Source organism: Trematomus bernacchii, unplaced genomic scaffold, assembly GCF_902827165.1.
Source record: "Trematomus bernacchii unplaced genomic scaffold, fTreBer1.1, whole genome shotgun sequence".
NCBI classification, from domain to species: Eukaryota; Metazoa; Chordata; class Actinopteri; order Perciformes; family Nototheniidae; genus Trematomus; species Trematomus bernacchii.
In genome coordinates, this window is record NW_022987739.1 from 952,083 (window position 1) to 973,039 (window position 20,957).

At 40.0% G+C, this 20,957-nt stretch overlaps 1 protein-coding gene across 1 annotated transcript in view; it reads left to right on the top strand.

Moving 5' to 3' along the window:
* The first annotated feature begins 1,195 nt into the window (after positions 1-1,195).
* cyfip1 (cytoplasmic FMR1 interacting protein 1) overlaps positions 1,196-20,957 on the top strand; it is a 50,939-nt gene continuing 31,177 nt past the window's right edge. The window contains exons 1-12 of the mRNA XM_034146255.1: positions 1,196-1,414; positions 8,391-8,511; positions 9,315-9,404; positions 12,540-12,617; positions 12,842-12,943; positions 13,403-13,584; positions 15,431-15,527; positions 16,076-16,204; positions 16,720-16,824; positions 17,388-17,479; positions 17,568-17,685; positions 20,105-20,227. Coding sequence (XP_034002146.1) covers positions 8,395-8,511; positions 9,315-9,404; positions 12,540-12,617; positions 12,842-12,943; positions 13,403-13,584; positions 15,431-15,527; positions 16,076-16,204; positions 16,720-16,824; positions 17,388-17,479; positions 17,568-17,685; positions 20,105-20,227 — 1,233 coding nt within the window. The 5' untranslated portion in view covers positions 1,196-1,414; positions 8,391-8,394. The remainder of the gene's footprint in view (positions 1,415-8,390; positions 8,512-9,314; positions 9,405-12,539; positions 12,618-12,841; positions 12,944-13,402; positions 13,585-15,430; positions 15,528-16,075; positions 16,205-16,719; positions 16,825-17,387; positions 17,480-17,567; positions 17,686-20,104; positions 20,228-20,957) is intronic.

Here is a 20,957-nt window from a genome sequence, read left to right on the forward strand (position 1 = left end):
TACATGTTATGCTACTTTGTACTTCTACCCCACTACAGTGCAGAGGTAAATGGTGTACTTCTACTCCACTGCATGTATTTAATCCCTGTAGTTACTTTACAGATGTGGATGAATGATGTGAAATATAATCAAGTGTTAACTCAGACTTTAGTTCCACCTGGAGTAAATCCACAAGCTACCCTGCAGTATACAAAGTCATTCAAACTAGCTGCACCTTTACCAGCTTTGATAACACTTTAATGATCAATCATTATAAAACATATCATATATATTATTCTGAAATGGACCAATCTGCACAATGACTACTTTTACTGTCGCTACTTTAACTATATTTTGATGATAATACTTTCCTACTTTTACTTGAGTAACATTTTGAATGCAGGACTTTTACTGTAACAGAGTATTCCTACACTCTGGTACTTCTTCTAAGCATCCCATAATGTGTACGCTGTAGTGTATGGAATGCTGTTTAAGCCAAAAATAATTAAACAATTAAATAAATACATATATAAATAAATATGCCTATGAAATAAATAAATATAGCTATGAAATAAATAAATGACGCAATAAATATATGTAAATGTACATTTAAATACACATTTATTTATTTATTTCAAGGGACTTTTATTTCATAATGCCACATTTATTTAATTCAAGACATTTTATTTCATAAGCATATTTATTTAATTCAAGACATTTTATTTCATAATGCCTCATTTATTTATTTCAGAATTTATTTCATAACCATATTTATTTATTTTATGGGCATATTTATTATGTATTTATTTAATTTTGGCTTAAACGGGATTCCATACACTACAGTTTACACATCATGGGATGCTTAGTAGAAGTACCAGAGTGTAGGAATACTCTGTTTCAAGTAAAAGTCCTGCATTCAAAATGTTACTCAAGTAAAAGTACAAAAGTATTAGCATCTAAATACACCTAAAGTACCAAAAGTAAAAGTAGTCATTGTGCAGATTGGTCCATTTCAGAATAATATATATGATATGTTTTATAATTATTGATCATTCAAGTGTTATCAAAGCTGGTAAAGGTGCAGCTAGTTTCATTATTTATGTATTTATTTAATTTTGGCTTAAACGGCATTCCATAGTAGTGCACCCAGGGGCAGCTTCTTCTTACTGTACATTCCTCCCCCTGCAGGAGGAGTCCCGCCCCTAACCCTCTCTGAGTTTCCTGTTGAGTTTCCCTGTTTCAGGAACTCCCTGCTTCCCTCCCCCGCCCAGGATAATAACACCGATAAAAAGATTCCTCTGGTCCGACGAGAGGAGAAACTAAACACACTTGTTCATGTTTTTAAGGACTTCAGTGAACCCAGCTGTCCGGATACATGTCGCTGTAGTCGGCTTATAAACCGCACAAGTTCCCCTTCCTAACCACACAGCTCCGGGTGAGTAAAACCATCGAGAAGAATTTAAAGTAAACTATGCAAAACCAGTTTATATGAAGCGTCTAGTCAACATTGTTTCAACCCAAGCTTTTAATTAGCATGTCATCCGGTTAAAGAGGCTACAATGTGGCAACGTAAAGCCGTGTTCCTGGCTCTTAGGCCCGGGCTGTGACTAATCTCAGGCCGCGGCTCGGAGCAGGGATTCGGCCATGATCAGCTACATGCTGCTGGAGGACTTCCACACAGCAGAAAGTCACTTTACACTAAGGGTTTCTGCCTCTAAAGCTCAAATGAGAAGCAAATAAGAAGTTTGTAGTGAGTTGGAGTTGAGAGTTATGTGTGTCCATGAGTTGTGATTGCTGTTGGAAAAAGTTAATAAAAGTTATACATTTAATAATTAAGCAATTTAACTTTCAGTGGGTGTTTAAAGTGACACTTAATGAGTCTTTATCATTGTTTTAATTTGATTTTAGTTTGATCCTTTGGGATTTACTGTATTCAAAGACAGTGTTGTGTTCAGGAACCAGACTGTATTCCACACCCTGGTGATGCATTCACTGCCCTGCCTAAATGCCAGTTCACTTCAGTTCACTGCATCAGTGTGAACTTTCTGTGTTAGGATATTTAGGGAAATACCTTGTAGTGTTTTTCTTTGTACTTAATTAGGCGTCTTTTTCACATGTTCAGATAGACAATAATAATAACAATTGTTGGCATCATTTTAATAAAATAATAGGTATTATTATAAATCATAATATGTAGGAAAATGTATATATAAAAAAATATATGTTTCTGAATTTAGCATATACAAATAAAAATACTTAGGAAAATAACTTTTAAAATACATGTTTTAGAGAATTAAGAATATATTTCACACATACAAATAAATAATAATGATAATTAAATATAAAATACTGGAACAACATTCCTAAATACTAAATGTTTGTAGTATTTAGTAAGTATGTAGTTTGTGCAAATTAATATGTTCACTTTGGATTAAATTGGGTTGTGTTGGGTTTCCATCAAACCTGTCAAACGTGCCTTTTAAAGAGGAGTGTGTGAAGTCTTGCTTTTAGTTTACAAGTCTTAGATATGAGGACACAAGGAAAGGAAGGAAGGAAGGAAGATGAAAAGCAACGATAGTGAAACCACATCTGTTTTTATCTGGCGCTGCTTCTTCCGGTGGTTACACGTCTTCTTCAAAGATGCTGCAAAACCAATTTAACTTCATACTTCAGGTGTTCTGGTTATACTTCAGCGGTGAAGCCACTGAAACTGATTTTTGGGTTTCTATTTTTCATTCAATTACTTTTAGGATTGGCGTGCATTTGTTAAAGAATACAGAGCAAAGTTTGTTTTTTGAACCTTTTTAAACTTTTCTTTTACCCCAATCTTTGAGTTTTTGTTAGCAAGTTTGATCATTTAACTCTAACCCAATGTAGACCCGAGTCCATACGAAAACACTCGCATAGAAGTCATTGGAGAAAAAGGAACATTTCATGGATCTGTGTAGCTTTGTTGTTGTTTCGTGTCCTTCTTAGTAGGGCTGCACGATTTGGGGAAATAATCTAATTTGCGATATTTGGTTTTAACCAACGGAAGTTTATTGTAAAATGCGGCCATATCTCCGGCTAGGAAGGTCGTATCAACGTGCTCCCGTCGCTAGCACCCCGCAGCCCGAGCTACGAGTGAAAGAACTAAACTTACATGAAACGTCCGTTGGGTTGCTTTAAAGTCAAGCTTCAGTTTAAGACTCACCCTGTAATAGAAACATGTGATGGAGCATTACTAACCTGACTCAGATGCTTTCACCAAACCATCTAGGAACGCTCCATTGGAAGCCATTTGGAAAAGGCAGGCACTTTCAATAATACTTGGCAGGTGACTGGATCAATCTGTCTATCACCTTCTATCATGGGCCACTTCTGATTGGTTAACAATGGCTGGTGCATGTGGAGCACAGCACTTCTGATTGGTGTGGATGACTGACACACAAGCCCCACTTCTTAGTCACTTTGTGGACATTTTCTCGTCAATGTTGGTCTTTGTTTAGTTATTTAAGCCTCTTTTTTTGCTTGTAGTCGTTAAGCATTATTTTGTGCATTTGTTATTTTGAGTTTTAGTTTTGGTCTTTCAAGTCATTGTGATGTGTCCCTGTGGTCATTTTAAGTCTCTTCTTGGGTAGTTGTCTTCTCTTTTAGTAACATTTTGCAGGTGAAAGCCCTGGGGGCCTCTGACACTTTGGGCCCCTGAGTTGAGTCTTTTTCCTTAATTCAACAACACAGGCTTTTTTTGGGTCCAAATGTACTTTTTTAGATTTACTAGAGGCACTTGAGTGAACATCAGTTAAGTGTTTGCACTGTCTTTGGAAGCTCTGAGAAACGTAGAGATTGTTTTGCGTTGATAAGGAAGTGTGTGATATCCTGCCGAAGAAGGCTTTCACACCTCAGTGCAGAATCATCCTTCAGTGTGTTGTGGTCGGAGGATTCCAGTTGAGATATTCTGTTTTGTTTTGAGTGTGTTGTGCAGGGCATGTTGTTGCATCTCTTCAGAGGAATGCAGCGGCTTCCTCGAAGTCTTTAGATGTGAAATCTTCTCTGATGAATGTGATATTCTTGCATTTCATTTAGGCAGAGCTTACATAAGTGTCAAATCTTAAATATGACATATTCTGCTAATTTTGAGCTTCATATTTGTATTTTCTTTATCTCCTGTGACATGTCTCTGTGCTTTAATGTTCAAAAAGCTCTTTGTCTCATACTGCCTGTGCTGCAGCACCTCTTTTCACCCTCTGTCTGAAACCAGAGCCCAGTCTGCTCTGATTGGTTAGCTGGCCGGCTCTGTTGTGATTGGTCAACCGCTTAGAGATGTCCCGCCCCTTAGCCTATCATGTACAATGTGTTGGAGCGCTAGCCAATAACAGCGCAAATATAACAAAGTCACTATGTTCAGAAAGGAGTCGAATGGAGGCGTGGGAAATAGTAATAACTATAATCTTATTTAATGTGCTAACTTTAGATAAGTATCTATCAATGCTTCAATCTTCATTTTATTGAAGGAAAGTCATTATATGCACAAAGGTTTATGAATGACTATGATTCAATCCTCCAGTCCCTCCTGAGTGTGCAGAAGTGTCCCAGTTAGTCTTCCTGTGATTTCACAAACGTCTGAGGAGCTTAAGTGAAATACTCCTGGTTTGATTCTAGTGGTTGTTTGCCCTCAGCCTGACTCACCTAGTTACCTGCAGCAGTGTAAGCTCCTTACTGTGTGATTACAGACGGTCAAACACACGCTATGCTCTCTGAACCCTTTTATAAGCAGCATGTCTTTTCTAATTTGTCTTATAAGAGCAGACACATCGACAGATTAAACAGGAACTGTGAAGACACTCAGCTTCCTTCTTTTTAAATAATGCACAGGCAGTTCAAGTGGATGAACTCAAGAATGGAGTTGTCGGGTCAAATGTTTGTCAAAGATCTTTTTTTTTTTTTTTTTTTATCTATATTTGTAAATGTATGTTTTGGGAAAAGCAGGACAGTTTGTTTCTCTTGGTAACTTTCCGTTTTTCTCTCAGTCACATGTCTGTGATTCTTACTTCCCTTTTTTGTCACAGACTTTGAATGATTTGCCCTCTGACATCCCCTCTTGTCAAACAAAAAGAAGAAGGTGTTTGTCTGAATAATTACTGAGACAGAGTTCGCTCTTCTTTCTGACTTCCTTCCCTCTTTAAAAAAACATTATTTCACAACTTAGCGCCTATTTTTATCCCCTCAGCAGCCGAACACTTAATAATACTGATCACTGCAGTCTGTCAGCAGGAACACCAACACCACCGTTTTATTTTGCACATTGTGTTTAAAGCTGCTATTTGTGCACAGTGTCTGATCAAGACAAGGCAAGTGCTCTAAAATGATATGCTATAAGTAGAATTATATTTAAGTAGTGTTTGTGTAGGATAACTACTAGCGTGGCAGTCATCCAAAAGCTGATAAACCTATACATTACATGTCATTTGTTAGACGCTTTTATCCAAAGCGACTTACATACTCAATACTGTGGACAATCCCCACAGGAGCAATTTGGGGTGAAGTGTCTCAGGGACACAATGACATGCTGACTGCAGTGGGACTCAAACCTGCTACCCCCTGATTCGAAGTCCAGCACTCTATCCACTGAGCCACAGCCGCCCCTATATAGTTGTATACTATTTTACTTACAGTACTTTTAATTTACCTGGTGTAAAAACAATGAAAGTCAGGTCCTCAGTCTGGACTGTGACACATTTTCTGTTGTTTCAGCTCGGTACTGAATTTAGGTTTAAGTGCATTTTAGGATGTTAACGTCTTAATGTGTTTTTATTAAGAAATAGAAGAGTTCCTACAGTTTTCTCCTAATACACACACTGAAATGAAACCTGAAAGTCAGGGCTTCTAGCTCATAATTAGGGCTCCAAGTCCCTCGAACAAATGCTTCCTCAGGCGACGCTTGACTCGACTTAACTTTAGACATTTCACCAGGGTTCCACGTTGAAGCAGATCCTATTTTCATACGTTCTTCGTACTCCAATAAGTGCTTTCTGTCGATGTGGTGGAGTAAAGGACTTGTGTTACCTCCTCGGGCAATCGTTTAGTTCGACAACATTTGCAATAAATGTTAGTTCGGTCCACGTCAGATTTTTTTTAAATCCCAAAGACCTCCAAACGACAGACACAGCTCCTCTCCTCGTTGTATCTCCAGCTCCAGTCTCATTTTCTTCAGTGTCCGTCTTTACATTCAGCTTCACATCTTATGCTTCTGCTGCTACGCTTGTGCTGTACCCCAGCATGCATTTCATCATGGTGACTCCTTTCACTGCCGCACCGCTCAAGCGCCCGTCGCTACGATTTCAACGGTGTTACGGTATGGGAAAAATGTATATCATACGGTATAAAGTTCACGGTATTCGGTTTGAAACGGTACATCGCCCAGCACTACTCATAATCATTTTACTCAAGATTTAATGTGACGGAGGACACAACAAGGCTTTTCTCTTAATTTGAAGCTTCGATTTGAATGAAGCTTTGAATACGATTGATTGATTATTTATCAATAAAAGTGATTTTTATTTATTTGACAAGGTAACTTTCTACTGAATGTAACTTGTTAGTTTGTACAACGAGTGTGTTGTGTTAAACAAAATAGTTGTTTTTGAGGCTTAACAACCAACAAATATGAAGTGAAACTGAATATTTGATATGATAAAAACTACATATCCCATAAGTCAGTGTGGTTGGACTTTGAGTTTTCAGAAACGAAATCTAAATGTCTTCCGCCTGCAGTGATCTGTCAGCTGTTTATCATCTCCTGACGTGTTCAATGACCTGACAGTGACCGTGTGTGTGTGTAATTATTCAGACCCTTTATCTGCAGCTGGGGGTCAGTGCCCCCCACGACCACAGGCTTTGTGTTTCTGTCGATTCTGATTGCAAACGTTTTTTTGATTGTTCGCTGTCAGCAGCAGTGTGAGAATGCAAACAGCAGCAGAGCTCACAATAAACAGGTCTGATGTATTTCACTGGATCCATGTTGGTCATCAGTTTGCTCCTGGACCTGTTGAGGAACGGGACAATATGTATTAATATGTATACCACACACAAACACAAACACTCATTTATATTTAAGTATTGTTTAAAGAGCCCATTAGTTTCTCTCCCACACTCCCCCCTGCCTGAAATGCCTCCATTGGACTCCTTTGTTTACTTCAGGGACACATTGACATCCAAACCAATCAGAGCAGACTGGGCTCTGGTTTCAGACAGAGGGTGAAAAGAGGTGCTGCAGCACAGGCAGTATGAGAAAAATAAAGAGCTTTTTGACCCTTAAAGGTCCCATGTCATGGCCATTTCTACTGATCATGATTCCATTGTTGAGGTCTACTAGAATAGATTTACATTGTTCAATGTTCCAAACTCACATTGGTTTCTCATACAGCATCTCTGTATAGTATGTGTATTCACTCTCTGTCCTAAACGGCATGTTGGAGCTCCTGCCCCCCCCCCTCTCTCTATGAGCCCAGTGTGCTCTGATTGGTCAGCTCGCCCACTCTGTTCTGATGAGTCCACCACCGTTACAGCGGAACATCAGTGATTATGTGTTACAATGGCGTTAGCAACCAGAAAATGACACCAGTAATGAAAAACAGATGAGAATGCTGCGTGGGGTCTGGGTGCCGTGTTGGCGGGACGTTGCGCGGCTCGCTGCTGTGAGGAGCAGACAGTGTGAGCTGGGTTCATTTCCTGCTTGCTGCGTGGGGTCTGCGAGACAGCGAGACATCGCAAATGGATGCGGGAAGGGGGGGATGCTGAGGGGGCTGCAGCACCCCCATCTGCGAGGCTCCACTAGCACCCGCACCCCCAAACGCGGCGCACCTACAGTGTAAGCGCGCCACAGTTTCGCCGCTGTGAGCCTCCACTATCAGCCGTAACCCTAAATGGCATCGTACTGTTACAAAGGCTATAGTGTCATTAGGATTTGTCTAGCTTCCTTTGCTATGATGGATATATGATATGACTATTTGTAAATTGTTTCAGAATTTTTGAATCTTTTTTTCTAATGCATGTTCTTCATTTAAGAATAAAACCAATGATTTCAAGATTCTAAGGCTTAATTGTCAAAGAAACTACAGCTACAGCTTATCTTAAGTCCTCCAATGATGTAACATACTATACTTAAGACATCAAAACAAATCAAATGGTGCAAGAGACATACAGTAATGCTGCAGGTAAAATACAGGAGTAAGAAACATTATTACATCTTAAATCGAATGCTATTTGCTTTTAATAACTTGCTTAACTTCTCTTTGTTTTACTCTGTGTTTTATTAGTTCTCTTTATTCTCTGTATGTTTTTTAAAGGTGTTCTGTTATTACCTGAAAGGCTGCCATGCTTTTTAAAGGCCCTTCCTTCCACAGACTAACCTCTTCTCTTCCTCTCTGCAGCATCATGACGACCACGGTGACTCTGGAGGATGCCCTCTCCAACGTGGATCTGCTGGAGGAGCTGCCGCTGCCGGACCAGCAGCCCTGCATCGAGCCGCTGCCGGCATCCATCATGTTCCAGGTCCGGAAACACGCACACGCACACGCACACACACACACACACACACACACACACACACACACACACACACACACACACACACACACACACACACACACACACACACACACACACACACACTCTTCCTCTGCTGCAGGGAGCTAATGTATCATATTACATACAGACATCAGTCTTTATACTAATCTACTTCAGATGCATTGGTTAATTACGGCACACAAATAGACTTAATGTGACATTTTTGGATTATTTGTACACAGTTTTTACGAACATTAAGACGTCTATATGCTGCAGTTACATAGGATACAAGAAAATAATTCATAGACAAACAAACTAGTGATAAAGAAGATAAATGGCAGACACATAACACATACAAGTGCGGACATTACTATGTAGTTCATTTATCATAATATGCACATTGCTCTACAAATGTATTTGAAATGCATTGGTTAATTATTGCCAACAAATAGACTTGATGTGACATTTTGGGATTATTTAAACGTTTTTTAACGAACACGAAGACGTTTTATGTGCTGCAGTTACATGGGATAAAGAATAGACAAACAAACTAGTCATAAAGAAGATCAATTAGTGACATTAACAAATACAAGTGCGGACATCACCATGAACATTCTGTACACGTTTACATCTGATATCTATTATATAATATTAGTGTTGCTCCTTAATTGAAATGGTAACCTCTCTTCTTGGATACCTGTAGCAGACACACTATGATTCTCTGTGATATAAATATATTGTGTTTTGTGCCATACGCTTCTGTAACATATGTTCCCATCTTCCCACAGCCGAACTTCAACACCAACTTTGAGGATCGAAATGCGTTCGTCACCGGCATCGCCCGATACATCGAGCAGGCCACCGTTCACTCCAGCATGGTACACACACCTCCTCTCATCTCTCTGTTTCTTCTTGTTTACAGGGAGTACATAAACCGAAGAAAGAAAGAAAATACCATAATCATTTGTTTTACCGGCACCATTTACACACAGCACAGGACTAAAGAAAATGTGCCTTTGGTCTCGCTCGTCAGTTTCATAACATCTGACTTTCAGAATCTAAAATGTACAGATATCACCATGAAACTCCCCCAGTTGATAACTTACAGTAGCTAGTATAGATTGGTGCGGAAACAACTCCTAAAACCATAAACGTTTGTTTGACACAGATTATTTTCTGCTATAATCCAAAATCACACGGAGAAATCCTATAGTTTTTTGTCCCTTTGCTGTGCTACCTTTAGGGTTGGACTACACACATACGTCATCACTGCAAAACTCTTATTTGTAATGCAGGTTTTCTGAAATATAATGTCTAAAATATGCAAATGAGGCATTATCTAAATAAATATGAAGTGAGTTCTATACATTTCCAGAACTAAAACGGTCTCTTACTTGCACTTACAGTATTTACACAGTATAAAACAAGCTTGCTGGACTACAATATGCCACAGTAAAATAAAGTTAACGGACTAGTTTAAGTACATATAATTTACCACTACAATTAAATAAAAGTTAGCAGACTATTTGTATTATTATTAGTGGTGCTTTTTTGGCTGAACCTTTTTTTTATGTATGACGTGTTCACATAACTAATCATGTTTCAGAGAGTTTGAAATATGGCCATCATTGAATTGCTGTAAATGGTGGTGTTTGTGTTCTATTTGTGTAAAAGAAAACCTGTTTGGATTGTAATTTCGGTGTGTAGTTCAGGCGTAGTCAGGCCAAACCCAATTCTGTTTGCTTTGAAAAAACATATTAGTTTCTTCTTCAACTTTTTTCCCCTTTTAAAAAAAAAATGCTATCATCTGTGTCCGCACCACATGGGTGATGTAAGTACATCACTTATTGGAGACCAATTGTTAGTTCTCTGTAACCTCCTCTCTCACCGAAGTCACACAGATTCAGAAAGATGTTGTCTGAGTTTAGTTCTGAGCAGGAGAACATTTAGTCTGTGGGTTTGCGGCTCTGGAGGACGTTTTCCTCCATTTGGATCATCTCGTTCCAGAACAGTATAAAGGAGCTTTGTGTGTAATTAGTGAGGGATAATTGCTCTGAATCAAACGGCACTCTGTGTGAAGCTCCAGAGCACTGACGCTCCTCCTGCCACCCACCGGGATCAATGATTCAGAAACGCTCTGTATGTTGGATGGTTTGTGTCTGGATTTAGGTCTTCTTTTAGCTGAGTTATCAATGAGGCTTTTCTAAATACTTCATACACACTAGTACACATTAAAAGCATTACATGCAACATTCTTAACTCTCAACATTACGGTCTTTCAGATTATGTAGTAGGCTCGGTTTTAAAGCTAAGGATGCTAAATAATGCTCCAAGTTCAAGCGTATCTTTTTGACTTTTCACACTTTAATTACATTTTGGAGGAATTTCTGATCCTTTTGATCAAATCTCAATCAAATCAAATTGGTGTTATAAATGGTATTAACCCAAAGATTGCTGCAACAATTGATGAGATTATTAATTTCATAGGCACCGAAACACAATCTGTTAATTACAGATTTATGACTCGAACAACTTCACACACAGAGCTGGGCTGCATCTCAAAGGATTCTTCAGATTCCCAGCTTTCAGACGATTTAAATCCCATCTGTGTGGAAAATACTGTTGACCTACTATCTCCGTCTGAAAATGGGTCTAAGGTGGGAGTGGAAAAGGTGAACAACTAGACATGAGCTTTGATAAAAAAAAGTGGAGAAGTGTGTGTGTGTGTGTGTGTGTGTGTGTGTGTGTGTGTGTGTGTGTGTGTGTGTGTGTGTGTGTGTGTGTGTGTGTTGTGTGTGTGTGTGTGTGTGTGTGTGTGTGTGTGTGTGTGTGTGTGTGTGTGTGTGTGTGTGTGTGTGTGTGTGTGTGTGTGTGTGTGTGTGGTGTGTGTGTGTGTGTGTGTGTGTGTGTGTGTGTGTGTGTGTGTGTGTGTGTGTGTGTGTGTGTGTGTGTGTGTGTGTGTGTGTGTGTGTGTGTGTGTGTGTGTGTGTGTGTGTGTGTGTGTGTGTGTGTGTGTGTGTGTGTGTGTGTGTGTGTGTGTGTGTGTGTGTGTGTGTGTGTGCCTCTGTGTGACCTCTGTGTGACTCTGTGTGACTCTGTGTGACTCTGTGTGACTCTGTGTAACTCTGTGTAACTCTGTGTGTGTAACTCTGTGTGTGTCTCCGTCTAAAAATGGGTCTAAGGTGGGAGTGGAAAAGGTGAACAACTAGACATGAGCTTTGATAAACAAAAGTGGAGAAAGATTACAAAAAAAGAAGTGGTTAAAATGTGTGTGTGTGTGTGTGTGTGTGTGTGTGTGTGTGTGTGTGTGTGTGTGTGTGTGTGTGTGTGTGTGTGTGTGTGTGTGTGTGTGTGTGTGTGTGTGTGTGTGTGTGTGTGTGTGTGTGTGTGTGTGTGTGTGTGTGTGTGTGTGTGTGTGTGTGTGTGTGTGTGTGTGTGTGTGTGTGTGTGTGTGTGTGTGTGTGTGTGTGTGTGTGACTCTGTGTGTGTGTGTAACTGTGTGTGTGTAACTGTGTAACTCTGTGTGTGTGTAACTCTGTGTGTGTGTAACTGTGTAACTCTGTGTGTGTGTAACTGTGTAACTCTGTGTGTGTGACTGTGTGTAACTCTCTGTGTGTGTGTAACTCTGTGTATGTGTAACTGTGTAACTCTGTGTGTGTGACTGTGTGTGTAACTCTCTGTGTGTGTGTAACTCTGTGTGTGTAACTGTGTGTGTGTGTGTAACCGTGTAACTCTGTGTGTGTAACTCTGTGTGTGTGTAACTGTAACTGTGTGTGTGTGTAACTGTGTAACTCTGTGTGTGTGTGTAACTGTGTAACTCTGTGTGTGTGTGTAACTGTGTAACTCTGTGTGTGTAACTCTGTGTGTGTGTAACTGTAACTGTGTGTGTGTGTAACTGTGTAACTCTGTGTGTGTGTGTAACTGTGTAACTCTGTGTGTGTGTGTGTAACTGTGTAACTCTGTGTGTGTGTAACTCTGTGTGTGTCTAACTGTGTAACTCTGTGTGTGTGCAGAACGTGATGCTGGAGGAGGGGGAGGGGTACGCCATCATGCTGTACACCTGGAGGAGCTGCTCCCGGGCCATCCCTCAGGTAACGTCCCTTTTATTATCATCAGATCATAAATATATTTCATCATTCATGGACTCACGTCTCCCCTGTCAGCACTTATGACCCAATAATGCATGTTTTTATTTATAATGTAACCGTGCAGTACTGTCTTAACAGTGTGTGCTCCAGGTGATCTCAGTGAGCGAATGGAGAAACATGCTTCCCCAGGTTTGACTTATTTGTTATGGATTCTTCTCGCGTCTCAGGTGAAATGCAACGAGCAGCCGAACAGGGTGGAGATCTACGAGAAGACGGTGGAGGTGCTGGAGCCCGAGGTCACCAAGCTGATGAACTTCATGTACTTCCAGGTGAGTTTACACCCTCCCCACTGTGATGGAAACTTCTGAAGCAATGGAGAAAGGACTCAGAGAGACACGAGGAGAGCAGACACTTTTGAATGGCAAACACAGATGGTTTATTTGGAGCTTCGGCCAGAGAATTCACAAAACATTTGCTGTGCCGAGAGTTGACACAGCGGTTGCCAAACCAATTCTGAAGATCTCTACCCCAGACCCATGTATGTAGCTAGTTCTGAGAGAAGAATCAACATTGTGCATATCAAGATAAAGCAATATAACCTCTATCAGCTGACGCCAACAGGCAGGAATAGGGAGGCCACACACTGAGAGCAGCCTAAGGTCGCAGGCAAACTGGGTCAAAGGTGTGGGCCTAGGAAAATATTTCCCCAACACTCACCTGCACATAATCTCCTTCTCTATGTCACAGAAACACTAACCCTTTATTTCCTCTGTGTTTCTGTGTTCCAGCGCACGGCCATCGATCGTTTCTGCGGAGAGGTGCGGCGTCTCTGCCACCAGGAGCGCAGGAAGGACTTTGTCTCCGAGGCGTACCTGCTGACGCTCGGGAAGTTCATCAACATGTTCGCCGTGCTCGACGAGCTGAAGAACATGAAGTGCAGCGTGAAGAACGACCACTCCGCCTACAAACGGTACAAAACACGTCTTCAATCTTCAGATCATTTCCACTGATTCAGAGATCTTTGTTGGGCTGCTTGTTCAATCACCTGAAAGCAGTAGACTTGTTAGGGGAAGAAACTCAACAAGTGACTTCTGCTTAAGATGATTTACGGGATTACCTTTCATATCTTAAAACTGTTAACAGTGCCAAACAGAGATAACATGACATGTTTAAATTAGACCTGCAATGATTTGTGGATTGACAGAAAAATGTTAGTTAAAGTGGACCTATCATGCTATATTTAAATTATATATATTGTAGGGCCATACCTATATAAGGTATATTTATACATTTCTGTTTTCAAAATACCAAACAGATCATGCATTTTAGCCATGCCTCATTTCGCTCTATGTGCTGTTTGCTGTCTACGGGTCTGATTCTGCTGACCACGCCCCCCTGCAGGAGAGGGGGAGACGTGCTCTGATCAGCTGCTGGGCTGTCAGAAGAGGGGGAGAAAAAGAGATCTCCGTCCTCCGTGTTTTATTATATAGAGTCGTTATTCATTTGTTTTAAAGCTCAATAAATAACAAAGAAGACCTTTGACCGGCACTTTTCTAATTTTGGCCGGAAGATTTAAACTTTAACGGACATCTTGACCGGCGAAACAAACTGAAACTGAAACTCTGCCGCACGGTCCCCTCGTTCCTTGGAAGAGGCGGAGAGGTGGGTGTTTGTCATCTGCTGGTGGACTAACCGGAGAGAATTACAGTGCTTTCCTCGACGGGGAGGGATTGCATTGCAGCGGGAGCAAACGCTTGCCTCGGGGAGGGAGAAAGAAAGCCACAGCGGAGAATAAACAGAAGGGTAACCATGGTAACCAAGTCTTCTTCCCTGCTTTTGTGGCAGACTACAGCGCCACTTACAGGCCTGGCATATGTACTACAGCGTCTCCAGCGCTTTCGAACGGCAATGGCCGTGGCTGTCTCCTCCTGATTGGTGGAGTTGGCCCAATAGCCGTAGCGCCACTGTCCTGACGTCAGGACAGTGTTCAAATCTGGATCAGTTTTTATCAGATCCGTTGCAGCCCCTTTTTTAGAGATTTGGGTATGGAGGAAAATAGAGAGGGTTGTGTTTTCTGACACTTGGTGAGTTCCCTGGAACACCGGGGACACATATTCATGTATAAAAGACGTACAAAAGTGCATTTTGCATGATAGGTCCCCTTTAACTTTTGTAGTTATTGGTTAATCTTTCAATTACTTTTTCAAGCAAAAATGTCAGAGAATGATGCAGGGGACGTAGTAGGACAAAAAAAAGACTTGCAGCCGATCATAACAGAAGCAAATAGCAAAACAACAATACAAGAAACATCTTTGTGTTTCTGTTGGGATAGATTAGATGAATTGTGAGCAGAAAGTGAATTTAGGTGAAAGGTAAGCATCACACTAGGAACACATTTAAACTGTAATATATTGCTCTCTGACCCGAGGGGAGGAACACACCCTGAGAGGATGAGCTCTCTAAAGTCCCTCCTGCCTTCATTATTCCGTATTTAAGGAACATTTAAAGTTAAGCTTCATTCTCAAACTTGATTGAGGACACTAGAGGGCAGCATTGCTCAGCATGTCTGTATAATATATTGATTTGAATTGATATGAAAGTGTGTCAGTGTACCAGGAATATGATGGATTTTGCAACTACAATCCTGATCATTTAAGGGATTTAAACACATGATATTGATTCAGTGATTTCTATTTATAACAACCCAAATGAATTATGTAACGCCTGTGTTTGACTGACAGGAGACAGATGACCTAGCATCTGCTTGTTGTACATTTTATTTGTATTAAAAGCAAGGTTTCTCTCTCCTCCTGCAGAGCTGCTCAGTTCCTCAGAAAGATGTCTGAGCCTTCCTCCATCCAGGAGTCTCAGAACCTGTCCATGTTCCTGGCAAACCACAACAAAATCACTCAGGTGGGTCACACACACACACACACACACACACACGCAAAACCTTTCTCTACAGACAGTTTGGTTACAGGCAAAGTAAAAGTGTGCTCATAGCGATCACAAAGGGAATTTTCTTTTCTTAATATAGCGTACACGTGCACTGAAATTGGACAATGGCTTTTTTCTAATAAAGCAGACATTAAAGAGCAAAGAGAGTATAATTCATCTTCAAAAGTACAATGCATTCAGGACAAGCTCAAAAAGGAACCACAACAAAACAACATTTCAATATAATTTGACTGTCAGAATAGAAAGGATTTGCAAGATTGCAATACATTCTGTCATTAATAAGAACCAATAATATCCCCCTGTTGTCTTTCGGACTATGAGAACATTTTCCTACCTGTTTTTGTATTCATCACCTCAGATTGGCTTTTGAAAAATTAGATTATACATCCTGTTCAACAATTAGACTCTTAAGGCTAAGGTGAATTAAGGTCATGACAAAATTCATACCTTTTTAAAATAAAAAAGTGTGAATTTTAGTCTAATATTCTATGTTATTTTTGCAGTCCCTGCAGCAGCAGCTGGAGGTGATTAACGGCTACGAGGAGCTGCTGGCCGACATCGTGAACCTGTGTGTGGAATACTACGAGAACAAGATGTACCTCACTCCCAACGAGAAGCACATGCTGCTCAAGGTGAGTCAACTCTCAGGAGTGTGGAGTCATTTATGTAAAGATTATTCATATTGTTAGAAAAATATCACTCGTCTCCGGCTTGAGCTTCAATCTCAGGATCCATGTATTTCTGATCCTCTCCAGAATGGAAGTAGTCATCACATACAGAGCATTTGGTACAACTAGTTCCTGAACAGTGTCCTTCACATGCTGATATACAAGAGAGGGAGTTACACAGTCACAAGATGGAGGAATAGAAAGCAGTATTCAATGTTTACTTCAGATTAGCTTCACGTCAGAAATGATCATGCCTGTCATATGTCTATCTCCATAGAGGCTGAATCATCATGTTAATCACATAGCTATCATATGCCTAAATCAGTCCTGATGCTCTTCTAGGTAATCATACATCCTGTCACGTACACAGCTACAGTTGGGATACCTTTGTTATCATGTGGACTCTGATATTAGAAGAGTACATTCAGTATTTTCCCAACACATATGTACCTATATCCCCCTCTCTTCTCCTCCTCCAGGTGATGGGGTTCGGCTTGTACCTGATGGACGGAAACAGCAGCAACATCTACAAACTGGACGCCAAGAAGAGAATCAACCTGACCAAGATCGACAAGTTCTTCAAGGTACGGAAATCGGCCAGATATTTCAGAATCAGAATCAGGTTTATTGCCAAGTTGTGCCCACATGCTAGCAATTAGCTTTAGTGTAAAATGGTGAATACATAAACACAGTAAGATGAATTTGCTGGTACAAAAGGTGCAAATATATTCTAAAAATCAATGATTCCAATAAATATGAATATGATAGCTCAAAATAAAAATATGTGCCGTGTATAAGAGTGGAAGAGCTGCCAGTTTTAGAAGAGGGAGCATTGAACAGCAACATATCCAGAGGGAAAACCTTTATTTAGTTTTAAATGTTAATCCGTTACCTGACTCATTATTTCATCTCTCATATACCTTTTATTGCATGTCATCCTAAATGTTTGTTTGGACGTAATGGTTAAATCACTAAAGAGAAAACCACCTCATATTTATCATTCTTTTTTGGGGACTATTTCCATTTTATCAATCAATTTAGCACATTTCTTTCTTGCATAATGGCTCGTTTGCACCCTATATTTCTTGTCATACACAGTTTGATATAATATGAATAACTCAGATGTGTGTGTTGTTGATGTTTACAGCAACTTCAGGTGGTGCCTCTGTTCGGGGACATGCAGATCGAGTTGTCCCGCTATATCAAGACCAGCGCTCACTTTGAGGAGAACAAATCCAGGTGAGAGGAGAAAAGTGTTTTTTTTTTAATTTGCCATCAGTGTTTGTGTGTATTACATCTTTGTATTATCCCCCCCCCCCCTCTCCAGGTGGACGTGCACGTCTATCTCCAGCAGCCCTCAGTACAACATCTGTGAGCAGATGATCCAGATCAGAGAGGATCACATGCGCTTCATCTCAGAGCTCGCCCGCTACAGCAACAGCGAGGTACGTGAGGAGATGTACAGTCCAGGGTTCTTACGCTCATTAAAAACCTGGAAAAGTCATGGAAATTCAAAATGCTAATTCCAGGCCCTGGAAAAGTTATGGAAAACAATATTTTTCCCAAAGTTTTGGAAAAGTCATGGAAATGTAACTAAAGTTGCATCAAATATAATTTATATTTTATCTAATCGCCGAAATAGTAATACTATAATGATAATACATACTGTATAGTAATGAAACGTAAAATGGCATTTAACTGTCGAGGTATTTTGCTGGTGAGAGATTTTAGTTGCTTTAGCGTGTAGATGCTAGTAAGCCTACTATTTGATTTGTTTCAGATAGGCACAACAAGTTTCAGACCTTATTTTCCTGTTCCATGTTAAAATAAACCATTTTCAGTGGTACCGCTGAGAAAGAGTGATTTTTTTGGTCATGGAAAATTAGGTAACGGTCATGGAGAAGTCATTGAAAATCATTGGTGAAAAAGTGTATGAACCCTGACGGTCACTATATTCAGGGGAAATACATAAAGGGAAAGTGTTAGACCCTCTTTGAGGTGAGACCATGAGGAAACATCTCGGTACATGCAAACGTTAACTTTTCTCTCAGATATAAGCACATTAGAAAATATTTAAAGTGTGTTGTGTTGTTTTTATGTTCTTAAAACATATACATATTCTTCTAAATCTCAGCGCTCGTGAGGTACGTGAGGAGACAGTCAAAAAGTCAAGGAAAAGTTCATACAATTCACATTGATGTTTTACTATTGAGGAATGCAATTAAGTACATTTACATCAGTACTGAATATAATTAAAACTATGAAGTACTTGACCAATGAGGGCACGAACATATTAGAGGAGCTACCAGAATAATATTTTGTGTTATTACTTAAACGACTTCTGTACAAATCAAAAGAAGTTGATCTCCAACTGTTTTGATAATCGTTTGAAATCATTTTTCATTCATGAATGTCTTCAGATGCTGTTTTCAGACTTTTTCTCTCAGTTGTATTTCATATTAAAGTGAATGTCCATCGAAATGTAAATAGATCACCTCGGACTCTATATGGACATTTATCACTATCTTCTGACATTTTATTGGCCAAACAATAAAACTATAATAATTAATTAATTAAAGGTGGGGTAGGTAAGTTTGAGAAACCGGCTCGAGATACACTTTTTGTTATATTCCATGGAATGCTCTTAACATCCCGATAGCAATGAATATATTAAATGCTTTGAAATACATAAAAACATTAAAAGATATCATCTGTGGAAGCTCTAGTACTGTAAAAAGCACGACCAATCATCTGAGCCGGCTTGGCTAAAATAACTGGATGGCCTACCTGCCTGTCAGCCTTCCATCTGTGCACAAACTTATCTCGTGCCCTCATTGGTCATGTGTGCGTTCGTGTGTGTTGGAGGAGGGGCTCTGTGAGGAAGTGGCAGATTTTTTCCGGTTGTGTATTTTCAAATTCTAGCGATCTCGAGCTGGTTTCTCAAAAATTACCTACCCCACCTTTAATGATGTAAAAATTGTTGGTTGCACCCTGAGTCAATTGACAGGAAATGATTAGGAGGTATCTTTCATTAGCTGTTTTTTTCTTGTAATTATTGTAAATATTTGAATATTTGTATTTATTTGAGGTATGTTCAACTTTCGACAACACTTCTTCAACGTAGTAAAATAGGTCACCTGGCCAAAATCATAATGGAGTCAAAAATAAAGACACACAGGCAGTGAAGTATCTGGTGGGAGAACGCAGAATAAAACACAACAGCTTAAAGGTAGGGTAGGTAATTCACTTCAGAAACACTTTTTGTTATATTCCATGGAATGCTCTTAACATCCCGATAGCAATGAATATATTAAATGCTTTGACAATCAATACATTAAAAAATGTCATCTGTGGAAGCCGTGGCGCTGTAAAAAGCACGACCAACCATCTGAGCCGGCCCGGCTAAAATAACTGGATGGCCTACCTGCCTGTCAGCCTTCCATCTGTGCACAAACTTATCTCGTGCCCTCATTGGTCATGTGTGCGTTCGTGTGTGTTGGAGGAGGGGCTCTGTAAGGAAGTCTGAAGGAAGGGGCAGATTTTTTTCGGCTGCGTACTTTCAAATTCTAGCGCACTCGAGCTGGTTTCTCCATTCTCACCTACCCTACCTTTTAAGAGAGGGCTGCAGATTCTCCTCTTTTCATTCATTCCTCATGCTCTCATGAACTGTGTGTATGTTCATTTGTGCCTCAGTGTTTTCTTTCTTTCTTTTTGAACTGTTTATTTTCATTTTTACAAATCAAGACATATCCTAACATAGGACTTTTCCATTCAAATGACAAATAATACCATGGTAAAACAGTTGAAAGTTCAAATAAGGAAATAAATAAGATCTCAGTGTTTTTTACGTGTGTTACTTTTCAGGTGGTGACGGGCTCGGGGCGTCAGGAGTCCCAGAAGACGGACTCTGAGTACAGTAAGCTGTTCGACCTGTCTCTGCAGGGCATCCAGCTGCTGTCCCAGTGGAGCGGGCACGTCATGGAAGTGGTGAGGAAACACACTTTAAAGCAGGACAATCACTTTATTATATATAGTTTTGGTAGTATAGGTAGTGGTGGTCTAATGGATAGTGAGGTGGGCTGAAGATCGGAAGGTTGCGAGTTCAAAATCCCGCCAGGAACACCACCACTAGTGTGCCCTTGAGTAAGGCACTTAGCCCTTAGTTACTCCAGGGAGAATGTCCCTGTAATCGCTAATTGTAAGTCGCTTTGGATAAAAGCGTCAGCTAAATGTAATGTAATGTAAAGTTTTATTTCTTATACAGGTTTGTACAACGTGTGATAATAGTAGTAATCACTTATAGCTTCTCAATACTCGTTTCACAGGATCTGGTTAGTGCAAACTGTTTATTTTTGGCTAATTTCTATAAAAAGGTAAGCTGTATTAGAGGCTTTCCCCCTTGTTATTCCACTTTGTTTTGCAAGAAAAACATGGAAATAATCATTTTTTTAAATGAGGTGTATAGATTTCTAAGATAAATGTGAGACTCTAATGATATCTTTTTGTTAATGTTCGTGCAAAGTCTTTTAAAGGGGACCTATCATGCAAAATGCACTTTTTGATGTCTTTTATACATAACTATGTGTCCCCGGTGTGTCAGGGAACTCACGCAGCGTCAGAAAATAAAACCCTCTCTCTTTTCCTCCGTACCCAAATCTCTAAAAACGGGGCTACAACGGAGCTGATCCAGATTTGCGTCCGATATGACGTAATATCT